Here is a 17,473-nt window from a genome sequence, read left to right on the forward strand (position 1 = left end):
TCCCAGAATTGTGCTTCCTTAGTTGTCTCTTTTCCCCTCGGCTCAGTGGTTGTGTCTCATAGCAGCGCTGCTAATGCCCTCTTCTCTACCCAGTGCTTTGATGCGTCTCATCTCTTATTAACCTAACCTAAAGGAAAAACCCGGAGAAGGCAATGGCAACCCACTCCAGTACTCTTGCTTGGAAAATCCCATGGATGGAGGAGCCTGGAGGGCTGCCGTCTATGGGGTCACACAGAGTCGGACACGACTGAAGTGACTTAGCAGCAGCAGCAGCAAAGGAAAAACCAGTAATTTGAGTTTAGCTCTCTGTCTTGTTTTTGCTCAGCAGAGTTAAATTTTATAATACACATTTTCTCCAGAGGCCTTTTTTTATTGTAATGTCCCTGACTGTCTTCCATAAGATAGAGATTATAGGAAGGTAGCTTTCAGAAAAGTGTATTTCTTTTTTTAAAATATAAAGTCTTTATTGAATTTGTTACAATGTTGCTTCTGTTTAGTGTTTTGGTTTTTTGGCTGCCAGTGTCTTATACGATTGCATATATAGTCCTTTAAATCCATATATTTATAAAATGTATAAAAGTAACTTTTCTTTTTACAGAAATGAGCTCATACTTAGATTTTATTCCCTAGTTTGCTTATTTTATTTAACATGTCAAGTAAGTTTCTCCATGTGGACTCAATTCAGTTCAGTCGCTCAGTCGTGTCCGACTCTGCGACCCTGTGGACTGCAGCACGCCAGGCTTCTCTGTCTATCACCAACTCCTGAAGCTTATTCAAATTCATGTCCATTGAGTCAGTGATGCCATCCAACCATCTCATCCTCTGTCATCCCCTTCTCCTCCCTCCTTCAATCTTTCCCAGCATCAGGGACTTTTCTAAGTGAGTCAGTTCTTTGCATTACCCTCACTCTATTGCTTCTTGACTTTTTTCAAACCCCAATGACTAGTTTTCTCTGTAGAGCATACCACACTTGATTTCCAGTTTTCCTTTTCAATCATAACTGCAATGAACATCTGTATACCTACAAATTTGCACATTTGTATTATTTCTCTATGAAAAATTGCTAACAGATTTGTTGGACCAAAGAATAAGATCAAAAGATCACAGGTCTTGATACAACACATTGACAATAGATAAACTAATATTGCTGTTCGTTTCTTTGTCATCATCTTATTTGGAACAACAGAATGAAAGGTACTTGCACCTTGCAGCTAAACTTCAGGACGCAAAGGAGCAAGCCGCTACCTTTAAACTAGAAAAGAACAAGCAAGGCCAAAAAGAGGCTCAAGAGAAAATAAGGAAATTTCAAAGAGGTAAACGCTTTAAAATTCTTAGATATATTAATACGTCTTCTTTACTGGCTTTCCTAGGATGGAGGTTGCCTCTTTTTTGTATGTCTTCTCTTTCCTAACAGTTTACACTTGGGGTTGGCAGACTTTTGCAACAAGCCAAATAGTTAAGTTTTACAGGTTGTTATGATTACTCAGCTCTGCTGCCACAGCATAAAAGCAGCCATATATATACAAGACAAAAGCAAATGGTTATGTTCTCACAAAACTTTATGGATGCTGAAATTTCACATAATTTTCACATGGCACCAAATATTTCTTCTTTTTATCCTTTTCAACTAGTTAAAGATGTAAAAATCATTCTTAGCGCACAGACCATATGGAAATAGGTAGCGGGGCTGGATTTGGCTTGCAGCCATAGTTTGTTAATCTGAAGTGTATACCATAAAACAGTATCTCCACTCAAGAATGAGAGGTGAATATAATTCGATGAGAATTTATTTTTAGTGAAGATGGTTTTCCTGGCCTTCTACATCTGTTAAGTGATTTGTTCTAAAAATGTTAGTATATAATGTGAAAATTGCCTTGAACTTCTAACACAAATTCCTAGTACGAAGGAAAAAGAAGCAATGTTTTTTTTTAAAAAAAAAAATTTGCAGAGTAAAAAGGCATGAATAACAAATATGAATAAAAACAAAATAAATAAGTGTCATTTTTTTTTGGTAGAAATGGAAACTTTAGAAGATCATCCAGTATTCAATCCAGCCATAAAGATTTCACATCAACAGAATGAAAGAAAGAAGCCTCCTGTAGTCACAGAAGGAGAAAGTGCTTTGAACTTTAATTTATTTGAAAAATCTACAGCTGCTCCTGAAGAAGAAAAAGGTAAAATGAAGGGAGAGTGTTCCAGAGTGTAATTTGTAAATAGTAAAACATCAAGGACTATATAATTGAGAAATTGTGTTCCTTTGTGTTCCAACAGACTACAAAAGATGGTAGTAAAGTTACACTTCCACACACTATCTCGGAAAAGTAATCATTATAATTTGTTTAGCATTTTGTGATTACCAACATCTGGCTTCAGTCTCATCTCTCTCCAGTTCAGACTCCTGCCAGAATTATCTTTCTGTAACATAGATATGAGTTTCTGGTTAAAACTTTTAATCAGCTAACAAGTTCAAACCTTGTATTATGGCATTGACAATCCTTTGCATTCTGCCACAGTTTACCTTTCCACATTATTCTCCCAGCTATGTACTACAGCTGCATCATTCTTGAAACATATATTGTTTCATGGCTCTATGACTTTGCTCATCCTATTATCCTCTTTTTGGCCAACCTTTCCCTTGCTCGAATCAGGTCTGTCTGTCCTTTTCTAACCTATTCACTTCAAAAACATCTGTTCTCAAAAGTGAGAGAATTTTAATCCTTCAAAAGATATTCTGTATTACTACATAAGCATTTTTAAAGAACCAATCTTTGTCATTTTAGAGAAAAAGAAAGAACCTCATGATGTAAGAAATTTTGACTATACTGCTCGAAGCTGGACTGGAAAATCTCCCAAACAATTTCTGATCGATTGGGTCAGGAAGAATCTTCCCAAGAGTCCAAATCCTTCCTTTGAAAAAGTTGCAGTAGGTAGATACTGGAAATGTAGGTATGTTTTTGGCTAACTGAGTGAACTTTTAGAAAAATCTAAGATGAAAATATATTTTTTTCTTATGAGTTAAGTAGACGTTCAGGAAGCTGGTTCCACATCTCTAGGTTGATAATGCCTATAAATCATTACCTAGTATTAATATAGTGTTTTCTGTGAGAATATTTAATATAAATAGTGTAAACTACAGTTCAGTGTTAATGGAATTCTGACCATTTTTACTTCATCACTTTTATTTGAAAATGTCTTTGGCTTCTTTTAGGGTGAGGGTAATCAAGTCTGAAGATGATGTCCTGGTCGTGTGCCCTACGATCTTAACAGAGGACGGTATGCAGGCTCAGCACCTGGGAGCTACTTTAGCTCTTTATCGTTTGGTGAAAGGGCAGGTAAGTTTTTATAGATCCAAGTGTCTCAGAATTCACTTGTGGAGTAATGGGTATATTTTGTCAACATAAAACTATCTGCATGTGGAAGGAAATATTTAATCGTGGCCCTTTGTGCCAGTTTTCTCTTCACTGAATGCGGCTTCTGAGTAGTCCTTGTTTCTGCTTATTTATAATTTTGACTTTGTCTCATCTCCAAACATAGTTCAAGCTTTCTCTCCTTGGACCAGAGGCACTGAACCATTTGGTCCAGCTTTGCAAGCTGTACTGATTTAAAGATTAAAAAACTGTGCTAGAGTGATTGAATTAAGGAGAATTCTTAAACGATTGTTTTCCTTTCATATTATATTGTCTCTCAACTTTAAAATACAAGACATTGGTTCCAGTTTTCACTTTTAGGTTATATCGACTAAAGCGTCCAGTTTAAGGAATGATTATAAAGTATTACTGAAGAGAGCACTTTTCAGAGAACACTATGCTTTTTTTTTTGGTTGGGAGTACTGTCAACACTTTCTGTTTGTAATAAGTATATCTTTCTTCTTGGGGAATTAGAACTACTGAAAATTTAGACACTGATTAAGTGGAATTCCAAATAATTGTTCCTTTCCATTTTCTCTCAGTAAAAGTTCTTAATGTCTTTATTTCCCTTGTTTTGCAAAATAAGGTATCATAAGCTAAGCTTAATTGATGGAAATGACTGTCAATGTTACAAAAATAATTGTGGGCTCTTTATAAAACAGAGGCAGGATAACTTAGATTCCATCCAATGGAATTCACTTAAAATAGTTTGACTTGTAATATACAAATGGAATCTCAGAGGGAACTTTGAGAAATGTTTTGTGAATCATCTACATATTTAAATAGCACCACTATAGGAATAAATAATAAACATGTGTTTAATAGTTTATTGTGTTCTAGAATAAGCACTGTGTTTGATTAACTGAAAGTTTACCTCAGAGTATGCCTATAAGGGAGGTATAATTATTAGCCCCGTTCTACAAATGTAGAAACTAAGACACCAAGAAGTTAAGTTACTTGCCCAAGGTCACACAGCTAGGTAAGTCCAGAAGCCTGAATATGATATGCTGAATATAAATTTGCATATATGCATGCATGTGTGTGCTCAGTCGTGTCTAGCTCTTTGTGACCCCAGGGACTATAGCTCACTAGGCTCTTCTGGCCATGGAATTTTCCAGCTAAAAATACTGGAGTGGGTTGCCGTTTCCTATCTCCAGATATGCATATATATCTTATATTAAAGTACAGTAGTAACCTACTAGTTTAAGAGATATTTTAAGAAGCAATAGCTATTCTTTTCAGTTCTAACCTATTGAATTTTGGTGTCCAGTAATTAGTGAACACAATGTATTACTGTTTTTTTCGTTTATAGTCAGTTCATCAGTTACTTCCTCCTACTTACCGAGATGTTTGGCTAGAGTGGAGTGATGCGGAAAAGAAAAAGGAAGAATTAAATAAAATGGAAACCAATAAACCACGTGACCTTTTTATTGCCAAACTTCTGAATAAACTGAAACAGCAGCAGCAGCAGCAGCAACAGCATTCTGAAAATAAGAGAGAAAACTCTGAAGATCCTGAGGAATCTTGGGAAAATTTAGTTTCTGATGAGGATTTTTCTGCGCTGTCCTTGGAATCAGAAAAGGTGGAAGATTTGGAACCTGTTAGAAACCTGTTTAGAAAGTTGCAAAGCACACCTAAGTACCAGAGACTTCTAAAGGAAAGGCAACAGTTACCTGTGTTTAAACACAGGAACTCAATTGTCGAAACTCTTAAAAGGCACCGGGTTGTGGTTGTGGCGGGTGAAACAGGGAGTGGGAAAAGTACTCAAGTGCCACATTTTCTATTAGAAGATCTGCTTCTGAATGAGTGGGGAACAACTAAATGTAACATCGTCTGTACCCAGCCCCGAAGAATCTCAGCAGTGAGTTTAGCCACACGAGTGTGTGATGAATTGGGCTGTGAAAATGGACCTGGAGGAAAGGTAAAATGTTGTTCAACTCTACCTCAGAGAATGGTGATATGACATTACTTACCTGTGCTCTTGGGATCCAAATGGAACCTGTACCATACATGAATTTTGGCCGATACTGTTTGTTCAATAGCACATCTCAGGTGCTTTTCATGTTTTCTTTGATAGGTATGATATGCCACTCTCCTTTATAGGAAAAGGATTGTAAGTAGTTATCATTAAAATTCACATGTAAAAGGAAAAATCTATTCACTTTAATAACTGAGTACTCAAATATATTACATTACTAAGTTGATCATTCAAAGAATATAAATACATACAGATAAATTGTAATACCAGATCTCAGTATTTGGAAATCTTTTCTGTAGCATATATTCCTGAATGATTTTCATTAGCTCAATGAACAGAAGCAAAAAACAATATAGAAGATAATGTCAGACTATTTTCAAATCCTGTATATTAAAAAAAATAGAAAAAAGAACTTAAAATACCTGTTGTCCTGTGTTTGGGGATAAAAGTGTACACAAAACTGGCCAAACCTTAACCAGAGTGACTGCAAAATGTAGGAATTAACAAAATTGGTTTAGAACCAAATATAATGAATTCCAAGTTCATGTAATTCAATTTAATTATGCTTTGAATTGTTCTTTCTAGATATGGTACTTAACATTTTAGTCTATAAGTTAGATAGCCCTTCATTAAAATTTTATGTGGCAATTTTTCTGGGTTCTCTCATGACATGTAAGGGGACAAAGGGCACAATTTCTGTCTTATAAGGAATTTACGTTAAGGGGATATCAGACATGTTTACAAACACAGCAAAGGAATGACTGAAGGAGTAAGAAAGAAAATGTGATGGGAATAGAAGTGACTTCAGGATCCCCATCAGGCACCACTGGTTTTTAATGGTTGAAGCTTTTATGAGATCTTGATAGAAGAGTAGACTTAAGTTGTAGCAGCAGATCTAAAATTCTGTTCCTGAGCACCTCAATATTTTGCTCCAAGATAATTTCATAAGAAATTGATTAAATCTATTAATATTTCCATAATTGTGTTAATGGTACTCAAAGCAGGCGAACAGTTTTTTGTTTCAAAATTCTGAAAAAAGTTTTTTCTTGTTTAAATTGCCAAAACAAATTTTATAGTTTGGTATAATTGAAAACATAGGCAAGTAATAAATGGCACTAAAAAGATTTACTGTCTAAGTAAATCTGCTCCATATCGGAGCAGGACCAGCACCTGTACTTCAGTTTTTAAAGCTTATTTCCTGGATCATTTGTGAGAATCCAGTCTGGGCTCTGTGTTTTCCCTTCAGAATTCTTTGTGTGGATATCAGATCCGGATGGAGTCTCGCGCTAGTGAATCTACCAGGTTACTCTATTGTACAACAGGGGTTTTGCTAAGAAAACTTCAAGAAGATGGTCTCCTAACAAATGTGTCTCATGTTATTGTAGATGAGGTGAGTAGATTCTATCGCTGTATGTTCGAGAAATGATTCTAAACATTTTTATGTTAAAAAGATGTTACTTCTAATACTAGCTAACATTGTCTCCATTTTTACTAAATGCCAAGCACTTTACGTGTAATTAGTTACTTTCCTCTAACAGGTCTCATGCTAATTGATTTATTTAACAAATACTGTATAACATTTGCTGTATGCAAGGGGCTATTCTAAAGACTTCATATATACAACTTCATTTAATCCTTCCAGCAATCCTTCATTTAATCAAAAGAAGTAGATATTATTATCCCTATTTTATAGTTGAGGAAACTAGGCACACCGAGGTTATATAGCTTACTCAAGTTCATATAGCCAATAAGTTCTGCAACTAGGGGTTCAAGCCTAGGGAAGCCGGCTGCAGACATTTCTTATCAGTTAGTGTATGTTTAAGTGATTTGCTTGGTACATAATTTTTTGAAGAAATTATATATATAGCATTTCACTTATTTAAAAATTTTTTTCAATTTCCCTGATGAAAAGTTTTTATGAATTTAATTCACCAAGTTCAGAAGGCATTAGTGAAAGTATAATTATTCTTTGATTTTTAATTAATAGACTACATATTGATTACTGGGTTATTTTCCTCCTTTTGGTTAGTAAGTATTAGAAGTATAGAGAGATACAAAAATGAAAATAAACATCTGTAGTTTCATGATTCAGAAAAAACTTAATGTTGCCATTGTGCATTTATACATTTTTTTTTTATAATTTGTATGTATATTCACTTTATAATTCTTTCACATCATTAGTCTGCAAAAATATCATTTTTAATAGCTTTATAGAAGTATGTTATTTGGATATCCCATAATTTATTTAACCATTTTCCTGTTGTTGTACTAGTTCAGGTTAAGATGTTTTTAAATACAATATTTTGGTAATAGGTAAGTGATAGAAATTCAAGAGAAAGAAAGAGGATATATGGCAGCTTGATTGAGCATTCCCATGGGTAACTGCTCCTGGCAGTGATGGGTGGGAACTAGGGTGTGACAGTTGTAGCCATGTTGTTAATACCTGGATTTTATCAGTATCATCAAGAATCAACTTAAAATGCTAATTTGTGTATTTATAATGAGAAATTTTTTCTGCTAGGTAAGATGAAATATTTGCATCAGCCAATAGTTTTTCTGGGAACTCCAAATTATTAAAAAAAACTGTGTATGTGTGAGTCACTCAGTTGTGTCCAACTCTTTGAGACCCCATGAGCTGTAGCCCGCCAGGCTCCTCTGTCCATGGAATTCTCCAGGCCAGAATACTAGAGTGGGTTGCCATTCCCTTCTCCAGGAGGTCTTCCCAATCCAGGGATTGAATCCAGGTCTCCCTCATTGCAGGCAGATTCTTTATTGTCTGAATCACCAGGGAAGTTTAGTAAATACGTAATCAGAATGAACCCTAAGTTAAAAGTTAGACCAACTGCAGGGGAGCTGTTCTTTGATGGTTTCGTATTATTAATAGCAATCTGTAGACCTGATTTACTGAACTGTCCTTCAGTGTGATACTTTCAGCCTCTTATTGAACAGTACAATAAGAGTAAGAGAAAACCCAGTGAAATTCATCATCATGTTAAATATAATGATGAAAGAGATGCTGGGACAGAGTTCATTATGTTATTCAGGAGCTTCTTTATGAAGATGCTTAGGATGATACTCTGACTTTCTTATTAGGAACAGTTGTGTGATGTGTTTTAGTTTATGGTCAGTGTGAGAGTTATGCAGCTTTTCCTCTGGCAGCTGTTAGGTTTACAGCCAATCTTTTTGCCCACCTCTCTCAAATGTACTTAATAAAGTATACATTTTTATTAGCTGTATTTTATGTCTTATCCTCATTTTAAATTTTCTTTTTTAAAAAATCAATAATTGGGGACTTCCCTGGCAATCCAGTGATTAAGACTCCATGCTTCCACTGCAGGGACACAGGTTTGATCCCTGCTTGAGGAACTAAGATCCCGCATGCAGAGCAGTGTAGCAAAAAATAAATTTAAAAAATTGATAACCTGTATAAATTACCATCTCTTTGAGGAGGTTCCCCAGATCTGTTTCATCTATCAGAAAATATTTCTCTCAAGCTTGAGATAATATCCTGGTCAGACCAGTAAAGTAAAAACATCCAAAATTATTCCTTCTTTCTTGTATATCCTCTAAATCTGGTCACCTGGACTTTGTTGATTTTTTTGAATACTTTTCTCACATTTGTTTACTTCTCTCCATATTTACTGGTGTTGCCCTTATATAGGCTACCATTATCTTATTTAATTACTTAATAAGCTTCTAATTAAACTGCCTACTTTCTGTTTTGCTCTCTTCTATGTTCTTCACATTATAGCTCGAGTTACGTTTTTTAAAACAAAGTTCAGACCGCATGATTCTCCTCCTTTAAAATATCTTACCACCCTGACTCATCAGGATAAAGTCTCAGCTCCTTAACAGGGTTTACGAGGCCTCATATGAATCACTGGGCACCTCACCCTCTCTGTCTCTTGCCCATTCCTCGTCTCATGCTCAAGGCATAATTTTTGTTTCCTCGTTTCTTGAAATGTAGTGTGATCCCACTGTCCTCCATGATTTTGCACAAGTTATGTCCCATGACCACTTTTTCCCCTTTATCATACTGTTCTTTCCTCCTTTTTTAAAAACTCATTTCAGTTCTCAGCATAGATGTCAATTCCCTCTTAGTAGCCTTCCTGACCACCTGAATTAGCTACTCTTTGCTGTACAATAGGAACTAATACAACATTGTAAATGAACTATAACTCCAATTTAAAAAAAAAAAACAACTATAAAACAAAACCAAAAAAGAATATTAGACCGAAAAAAAACAAAATAGCTGCCCTTCATATGTAATTTCAAGCCATCCTCTACAGAATCCTCTTAAAAGGCTATAAACTCTGAAATGACTATCTCAATCATTATTCCCCAGCATCTAGCACAATGCTGAGTACTATTTGTTGATCTCCTCTAATGGCCAACCACTCTATGAAATTTGTCTTATTTGTATTCTTGTTTCATAGAAGAAGAAATAGGCCCAGGGATATTTGAATAACTTTCCTAAAGTCATATTTTAATTGTGCAAGCCAAGAAGAATTAAGCCTAAGCAAGCAGTTCCAGAGTCTGAACATTTAACCACTATTGGCTCCCTTCCAAGCAAAATGATCAGACCTGTTTTAATTTTTGTTGATCAATCCTGTTTTAATTTTTGTTATCTCAATGTATTCTATCTTTTGTATGCTGCTTTAAATCTCAAGAAATAAAATGAGGTAGAAATAAACCCAGTACAGCAAGTTGCAATACAGACTAGTACATCCAGCAGATACTAAGTTCTCCTAACGTCCCATGTTTCAATGCTCTATAGCAAGTTTACCGTGCTCATCCCTAAAATTCATCTGTTGGAAAAGCTTAAAACCCAGTTTCTTAGGCAGTTGATAGAACCTGTCAGATTCATACTAAAAAAATTCCCCCTTTGCAGAAAAGTGTATAACCATCTGTCTTGTTGCAGTTCTGTGTCTATTCAATTTTATATTAGTGGCAGAGCTTTTAAGCATTACACTGGCTTCTGAGTGAAATTCGGGAGATACTTTAATGTTATCAGCTGAACAGTTACAGACTAACTCCTAAGGTAGAGTCTTACTATCATAGCTAATCTTGGTCACTATATGCTGATTTTTACTAACTTCAGTTTTAAAGAGGGTGACTTTATTTTCAATTTGGAAGATCTACCTCATTTGAAACACAGCTTCTCTTACCTTCTCTATGTATTGACTGTATGTAAATATTGATTGACTTTTAGTAGATTTGAAGGTCTGATTGTTTTATCTTCCTGCTAGATCTTATTATTATGTAAGGGCTTCCCTGGTGGCTCAGATGGTACAGAATCTGCCTGCAGTGCAGGAGACCTGGGTATGACCCTTTGGTTGGAAAGATTCCCTATAGAAGGAAATGGCAACCCCTCCAGTATTTTTGCCTGGAAAATTCCATGGACAGAGGAGCCTGGTGGGCTATAGCCCATGGGGTTGCAAAGAGTTGAACACAACTGAGCAAATAACACCCACCGCCCTTACATATGACCTTTTTTTTTTTAATTCCCTTTATACTAGGTTCATGAGAGAAGTGTCCAGTCAGACTTCCTCCTAATTATCTTGAAGGAAATTTTACAGAAACGTTCTGATTTACATTTGATTCTCATGAGTGCCACTGTAGACAGTGAAAAGTTTTCTACCTATTTCACACACTGCCCTATTCTGAGAATTTCAGGAAGAAGTTATCCTGTTGAGGTAAGTTTTTTTAATAATGCCTCTGTGAACAGAAACTACATTCCCACCAGTGAGTGTCCCCAGAAGATAGGCCCTTAAGTCTGCTGCTGCTGCTAAGTCACTTCAGTCGTTTCCGACTCTGTGCGACCCCATAGACGGCAGCCACCAGGCTCCCCCGTCCCTGGGATCCTCCAGGCAAGAACACAAGTGGGTTGCCATTTCCTTCTCCAGTGCATGAAAGTGAAAAGTGAAAGGGAAGTCGCTCAGTCGTGTCCAACTCTTAGCGACCCCATGGACTGCAGCCTACCAGGCTCCTCCGTCCATGGGATTTTCCAGGCAAGAGTGCTGGAGTGGGGTGCCATTTCCTTCTCCCCCTTAAGTCTGAGCCTAGGACTATTCCTAAGGTAATGCAAGTCAAGAGAGGACCTGGAGATGGCCGTGGGAATCAGATAGCTGAGCTGCCTTGACTGAGCTGCCAAATAGTGGGCTGGAAGGAGGATTGTGCTGAATGACATACGTCAGAGGTACACAGCATAAAACAACTCTATAGCAAAGCCAAATCTACATCCAGATTGGGGTCGCTGCCTAACAATAAGGAACTGTTTTTCCACCCATGTGGAAGTTGGATGTGAGAGTTGGACTATAAAGAAGGCTGAGCTCCAAAGAATTGATGCTTTTGAACTGTGGTGTTGGAGAAGACTCTTGAGAGTCCCTTGGACTGCAAGGAGATCAAACCAGTCCATCCTAAAGGAAATCAGTCCTAAATATTCATTGGAAGGACTGATGCTGAAGCTGAAATTCCAGTACTTTGTCCACCTGATGTGAAGAACTGACTCATTGGAAAAGACCCTGATGCTGGGTAAGATTGAAGGTGGGAGGAGAATGGGACAACAGAGGATGAGATGTTTGGATGGCATCACCAACTCAATGGACATGAGTTTGAGTAAGCTCTGGAAATTGGTGGACAGGGAAGCCTGGTGTACTGCAGTCCATGGGGTCACAAAGAGTTGGACACGACTGAGCGACTGAACTGAACTTTCCACCCATTCCTCAAATTTAGGGGGATTTTTCTTTGAAGCTTTCTTCTATTCTTAATGTTTGCCCTTTTGGTTCAGCTGATAAAGAATCTTTAAATTGATTTTCACATGTAAAAAATATACACCATAATGTACTTTGTCCTGGAATTACTAGGGACAGATCCATCTATATCAGGCAAGTTCTTCATTCCCAAATAATGCAGGAAAAAAAGTTTTTTAATATTCTCATTAGCGTGTGGTAACATTCAGAGAGGTAGCAATTCCTTGTTCTCTTTAAGATGATATTTACTGAAATGAATTTGAGCTCACTGTTCATATGCCTTCACCTGTGCAGGTTTTTCATCTTGAAGATATAATAGAGGAAACAGGCTTTGTACTGGAGAAAGACTCAGAATATTGTCAGAAATTTCTGGAGGAGGAAGAAGAAATAACCATTAATGTTACAACCAAAGCAGGGGGAATAAAAAAGTATCAGGTAAGAAGAAAACATTTTTAAAGACATCTGATGATGATATCCAAGACACAAACTACCATAAGAGTTTTTAAATCATGTGGCTGGCACAGTGCATTCAAATACATTTTGTTAGAGGAATAACAGATGTGATTATGAGCAAATTTTAAACATCATTTCTTTGATCTTTGTTTTACTGACTCTTTTACTGTTTTACTTACTGTTTGGTTTATGATATTTGCTTTACCTCAACGCTTTAAATAGACTGGGGCAGGCCCAGAGTCTAGATCCCTGCCACTGGTTTTCTTAGCAGCCTCTGTCCTGGCATGAGCCAGCCTTAGCTCTGTATCATCCAGGGAAGCACAGTTCTTCATAGAGAGTTAGTTTAGTTTGAATGACATAATTTTAGGAATATCACAAAAGCTACACTATCCTGCATTTTGACCAGTGGTACTATTTACATATTTTCACTGTATCTACAATATTCCATTCATCTAATGGACAAATTTAAAGTTAGTTTATCTTTTAATTAAGCAGATAAATCAAGGAAGCAAAAACTAAAATCTTTTCTTAAAACTGTAGAAAGTGTTTACATGCCAAGATTAAAAGTTTTGCTGTACTTAAGGGGGCTGGATGAAATTAATAGGATAGAGATGAAATTTTATCATACTTTAATACTGTTAAAAATTGTATTCTTGCTATATTTTAATGAAATAATGGTGACAGTGAGAAAAATACAAATCTGAATAAATGCCAAGTAGCTTGTTTTTTCCTTCTTTGTGTTTACTTCATATTTTTGTTCAAGTTTTTCTGATTATGTTTCCTTTAGGAATACATCCCAGTTCAGACTGGAACAAGTGCCGATTTAAATCCATTTTACCAAAAGTATAGCAGTCGTACTCAGCATGCTATTCTCTACATGAATCCTCATAAAATCAACCTGGATCTCATTTTGGAACTTCTTACATATTTAGGTATGTACCTGTTTCTAATGTGTCTCCATTTGTTTTGATAAAACTTTTCAACTAACCGGAGATGTTTTATTAATATTTTATATGCTGTTCCTTATTTTTGAATATTGTATGTTTCAAAAAATTTCAGACAGAAGTCCTCAGTTCAAAAATGTTGAAGGAGCAGTACTGATCTTTTTACCAGGCCTTGCTCACATTCAACAGTTGTATGATCTCTTATCAACTGACAGAAGATTTTTTTCAGAACGGTAACTACAGATCTTCATTATATTCCTGGTAGTTTTAAAATAGAGCAATGTTTTGTACATTAAAATTCTTGATCAGAGCTTTCAAAGTCTTTTCTACCTTTAGTTAAAATTGTCCATGACAAAGCAATTCTTATTTTAACTTTGTTACAGCATTTTATCTACTAAAAATTTTAGGTACTTTTTCTACATTTGTTTTATTTTCTTAATATGATTTAGCAGAGGGAAACTTGTAGTTAAAAATAAGATGGTGACTCCCCTCCCTAACCCATGGGATGGTGCAAAACCTCAATAACATTGCAGTTTATCATCCATACAGACTGAATTGGCTCTGTACTGTGTCTGTTTTTATATAGTTTATTACTGCTGTTATCATTATCACCTTGACATCAGAATATATTTTTAAAAATACTTTAATCCCTACATTCATATAATTCATATTAAATTTTTCTCATCAACAAGTATATATATATATATATTCTCAGAAATTTTGTGTTTAAAATTTTTCATAATAAATTTTTTTAATTGCTTCCTATTTGCAAATAAATTTTGTTATTCTTTGCAGTGTCTTCTAAAGAGAAACTCTTGCTAAGAACTATGATTTTAACTTTCAGATATAAAGTGATAGCTCTGCATTCTATTCTTTCAACTCAAGATCAAGCTGCAGCATTCACACTTCCTCCTCAAGGAGTCAGGAAGGTAAAACTCAGTACATCAAATTTATTTATATGTGATCTACCTGAGAACAGTTCATGAAAATGATTCCCTATCATCAAAGACAGTTATTAAGTACCTTATAGCACATGGCAGACTCCAGATGCTCTGCAGTCTAATATCATCAAAAGTGAACCCAATATTAAAATTCAATTTATATTATGTTAGGTGTTTATATTATGTGTTATCAATAACTTTAGAGGAGTGGTAGTTTAAAAACATGGCATTATTGTTGCTTTTGAGAAGGAAAAGTCACTACTATTCCTTCAAGAAGAGAACACAAAGGATGTTTGATGTCAGAAGCTACTTGAATCCTGGGAGGATTCTTTTTTGTTCTCTATAGTCTATTCATCCCTGATCATTTTTGCAACACAGAGAACATTAGGTTAGGAAACAATCTTAAGGTATTTTCATTGTCTCCTCTGTTCAGGATTCTGAATGAAGAGATACTTTGCAAAAAGAGTTTCTCAGATTCTTGTCCCGAAGCTGCTGCCATGTCTTTGGCTTTTGGCAACCTACTCAGCTTTACTTTCTCATCTTTAAAAGGGGTTGAATTAAATGTATGGTTTTCTAACTGTGCTCTGAAAACTCCAGGGGTTCATAGGTTATGCTCTGATCTGTAACATTTGGGCTTCTCTGGAAGATTTTGTCTGAAGAAAAGAATTCCACCACCTCTAAACACTTTGATCACCTAGGTCCTATCTAAGTCTTAATAATCTGGGTTCTCTTTCCTAGGATGAAGGATAAGAAAAGCAATCAATTCAGTATTGAGATAGAGTGATAACATACTGAACTGACCTAAAGTTGCCTAAATGTTTCACCTCCAAAGACTCAACAGAAGAAAAAAACACACACAAGAAGAAGGGCTGTTCAGCCATCACCATTAAGAATTTTTGAGCTAGAAAGGGACCTAAGAAATCATGTATTTCTTCCTCTTAATTTGAGACCAGAGAGGTAAAATGACTTGCCCAGGTCACAAAGCTAATAAGTAGCAGAGCCGGGGCAATAAGCCACCAGTTTTTCTTACTAAAGAAAGTATTCCCTAATAATTGTAAAGTTTCTGCTGAGCAGTCTCCATTCTCTGACCCACTTTCCCATTTTACATGTATCATTTTTAAGGTGACTGACTAGAATTAAGGGACTATAGTATTTCTGTTGGAATAAGAATCTATAAGTTTAATTAATAAGCTGAGGTGATAAAATCAATTAGAGCAAATTTAAGTTGCACAGTAACAGCAATTAGATTGTGAATTTTTGTAAAGAATAATTGAAATTCACTTTTTAAAATGCACTGGCTAAACTAAAGAATTTTTAAGTGATGGCACATTGCTGAAAGTAGTTACCTAAATGTTTTGGCTTTGTGTTTTCAGATTGTTTTGGCAACAAATATTGCAGAGACAGGTATCACTATTCCAGATGTTGTATTTGTAATTGATACCGGAAGAACGAAAGAAAATAAGTAAGTTTGCATATTTTTCCCAAATCAAAACATATTTAACCTGAAAAGGGCTTGGAACTGTTGAATTGTTAGGAGACATCACAGAACCATTCCAATCAGTACATGTACTGCCAAAACAAGCACTAGATCTCAGAATCACATGGGGAACATCTCAAATGTCCTAATTCTGTCCAAAACAAAAGGTCTCAGAGAAGCTGTAGGGAAGTTTAAAATGTCTAAGAATAAACGTCAAAATTAATGTCATCAGTTTTCCCATAAGTAATATCAATGTACTGCTACTGATAGGAAAGTGCTGAGAAAATGTTCAGACATAAATTCTTATCAGTTAGTTTGTAAAATAAATTGTTTTACAAAAACATTATTTGTGGGATTATAAAAAAGCATGGGTTTTAGAATCAGAGTTAGATTATAAATCTTGATCTATAATTTTGAGCAAGTAATATTACATCAGTTATAATCATCAGTATTCTCCTCATATGTAAGTGGGAAAATTAAAGTTTCATAAATTGAAAGTACGTACTACAGTAATTGGCACATAGTAGATAACTTTAATTAACTGTTAAATTTAACTTTAACAGAAAGATTATTGCTTTATAAATATTTTGATGTTTATGTTTAACAAATAAGACCATCTTCGTGGTCTATTCTAATCTATATACACTGTCCCTAATATTAGAAAACTTCAGCAATATTTGGAAATGAATATGACTGTCCAATACAAAATAGACTCCTGACTTTTTTTAACTATACCTTTAGAGGAAGTGTTTTCAGGGTTGAACTGTATTTTGTGAAAGGTGCTTTGAATTGTGATGCTCACAGCAGAATTTCTCACTTTTTCAAAGAATTCTTATTGCATAATTAATGGGCATTCTAATCTTCAACTTTAGAATCAAATACTTCCAGTTTTTTTTTTAGATTTTTATTTAAGTCAGTTATCTACATATTCTCTCCTAAAACATTTTTCTAGGTACCATGAGAGCAGTCAGATGAGTTCTTTGGTCGAGACATTTGTCAGCAAAGCCAGTGCTCTGCAGCGCCAGGGGAGAGCTGGGCGGGTCAGAGATGGCTTCTGTTTCCGCATGTACACGAGAGAAAGGTATGGCATAGCTTGGAGATTAAAAACACACAAACCAGCGTGGCATTTCTGATAATATGTGTTTAGGATTATTTTACCTTATTTTTCAGATTTGAAGGCTTTATGGACTATTCTGTCCCTGAAATCTTGCGCGTGCCTTTGGAGGAATTATGTCTTCACATCATGGTAATCCCAAAGGAACTTAGATGAACTTTTGTTCTCCACCCCTTTCTAAGAAAAAAGAAAAAGACCTAAACTTATCTTACCTTCTGTTGCACTAGATTTTCAAGTATTTTATTTACTCTGCTCTAATAAATTCCCTCTTCCCCCATATTTTATAAGTAAACCCACTGTGCTTTAAATCTGCCATAGGCACTCATACTTTAAGAAATTAAAATACACACTCATAGCCTAGACCACTAGTTCTCAACTGGGGATGATATTGCTCACCAGGGACAACC

The 17,473-nt window shown here is 35.6% G+C and overlaps 1 protein-coding gene across 1 annotated transcript in view; it reads left to right on the plus strand.

Annotated features, from left to right (window-relative positions):
- DHX29 (DExH-box helicase 29) overlaps nt 1-17,473 on the plus strand; it is a 46,187-nt gene that overhangs the window by 17,334 nt on the left and 11,380 nt on the right. Inside the window, exons 7-20 of the mRNA XM_061129784.1 lie at nt 1,187-1,313; nt 2,016-2,174; nt 2,781-2,946; nt 3,209-3,332; nt 4,720-5,328; nt 6,632-6,775; nt 10,905-11,081; nt 12,432-12,572; nt 13,378-13,522; nt 13,650-13,767; nt 14,379-14,463; nt 15,849-15,937; nt 16,905-17,033; nt 17,123-17,198. Of these exons, the coding sequence (XP_060985767.1) occupies nt 1,187-1,313; nt 2,016-2,174; nt 2,781-2,946; nt 3,209-3,332; nt 4,720-5,328; nt 6,632-6,775; nt 10,905-11,081; nt 12,432-12,572; nt 13,378-13,522; nt 13,650-13,767; nt 14,379-14,463; nt 15,849-15,937; nt 16,905-17,033; nt 17,123-17,198 (2,289 nt within the window). The remainder of the gene's footprint in view (nt 1-1,186; nt 1,314-2,015; nt 2,175-2,780; nt 2,947-3,208; nt 3,333-4,719; nt 5,329-6,631; nt 6,776-10,904; nt 11,082-12,431; nt 12,573-13,377; nt 13,523-13,649; nt 13,768-14,378; nt 14,464-15,848; nt 15,938-16,904; nt 17,034-17,122; nt 17,199-17,473) is intronic.

Source organism: Dama dama, chromosome 25 (genome assembly GCF_033118175.1).
Source record: "Dama dama isolate Ldn47 chromosome 25, ASM3311817v1, whole genome shotgun sequence".
Classification (NCBI taxonomy): domain Eukaryota; kingdom Metazoa; phylum Chordata; class Mammalia; order Artiodactyla; family Cervidae; genus Dama; species Dama dama.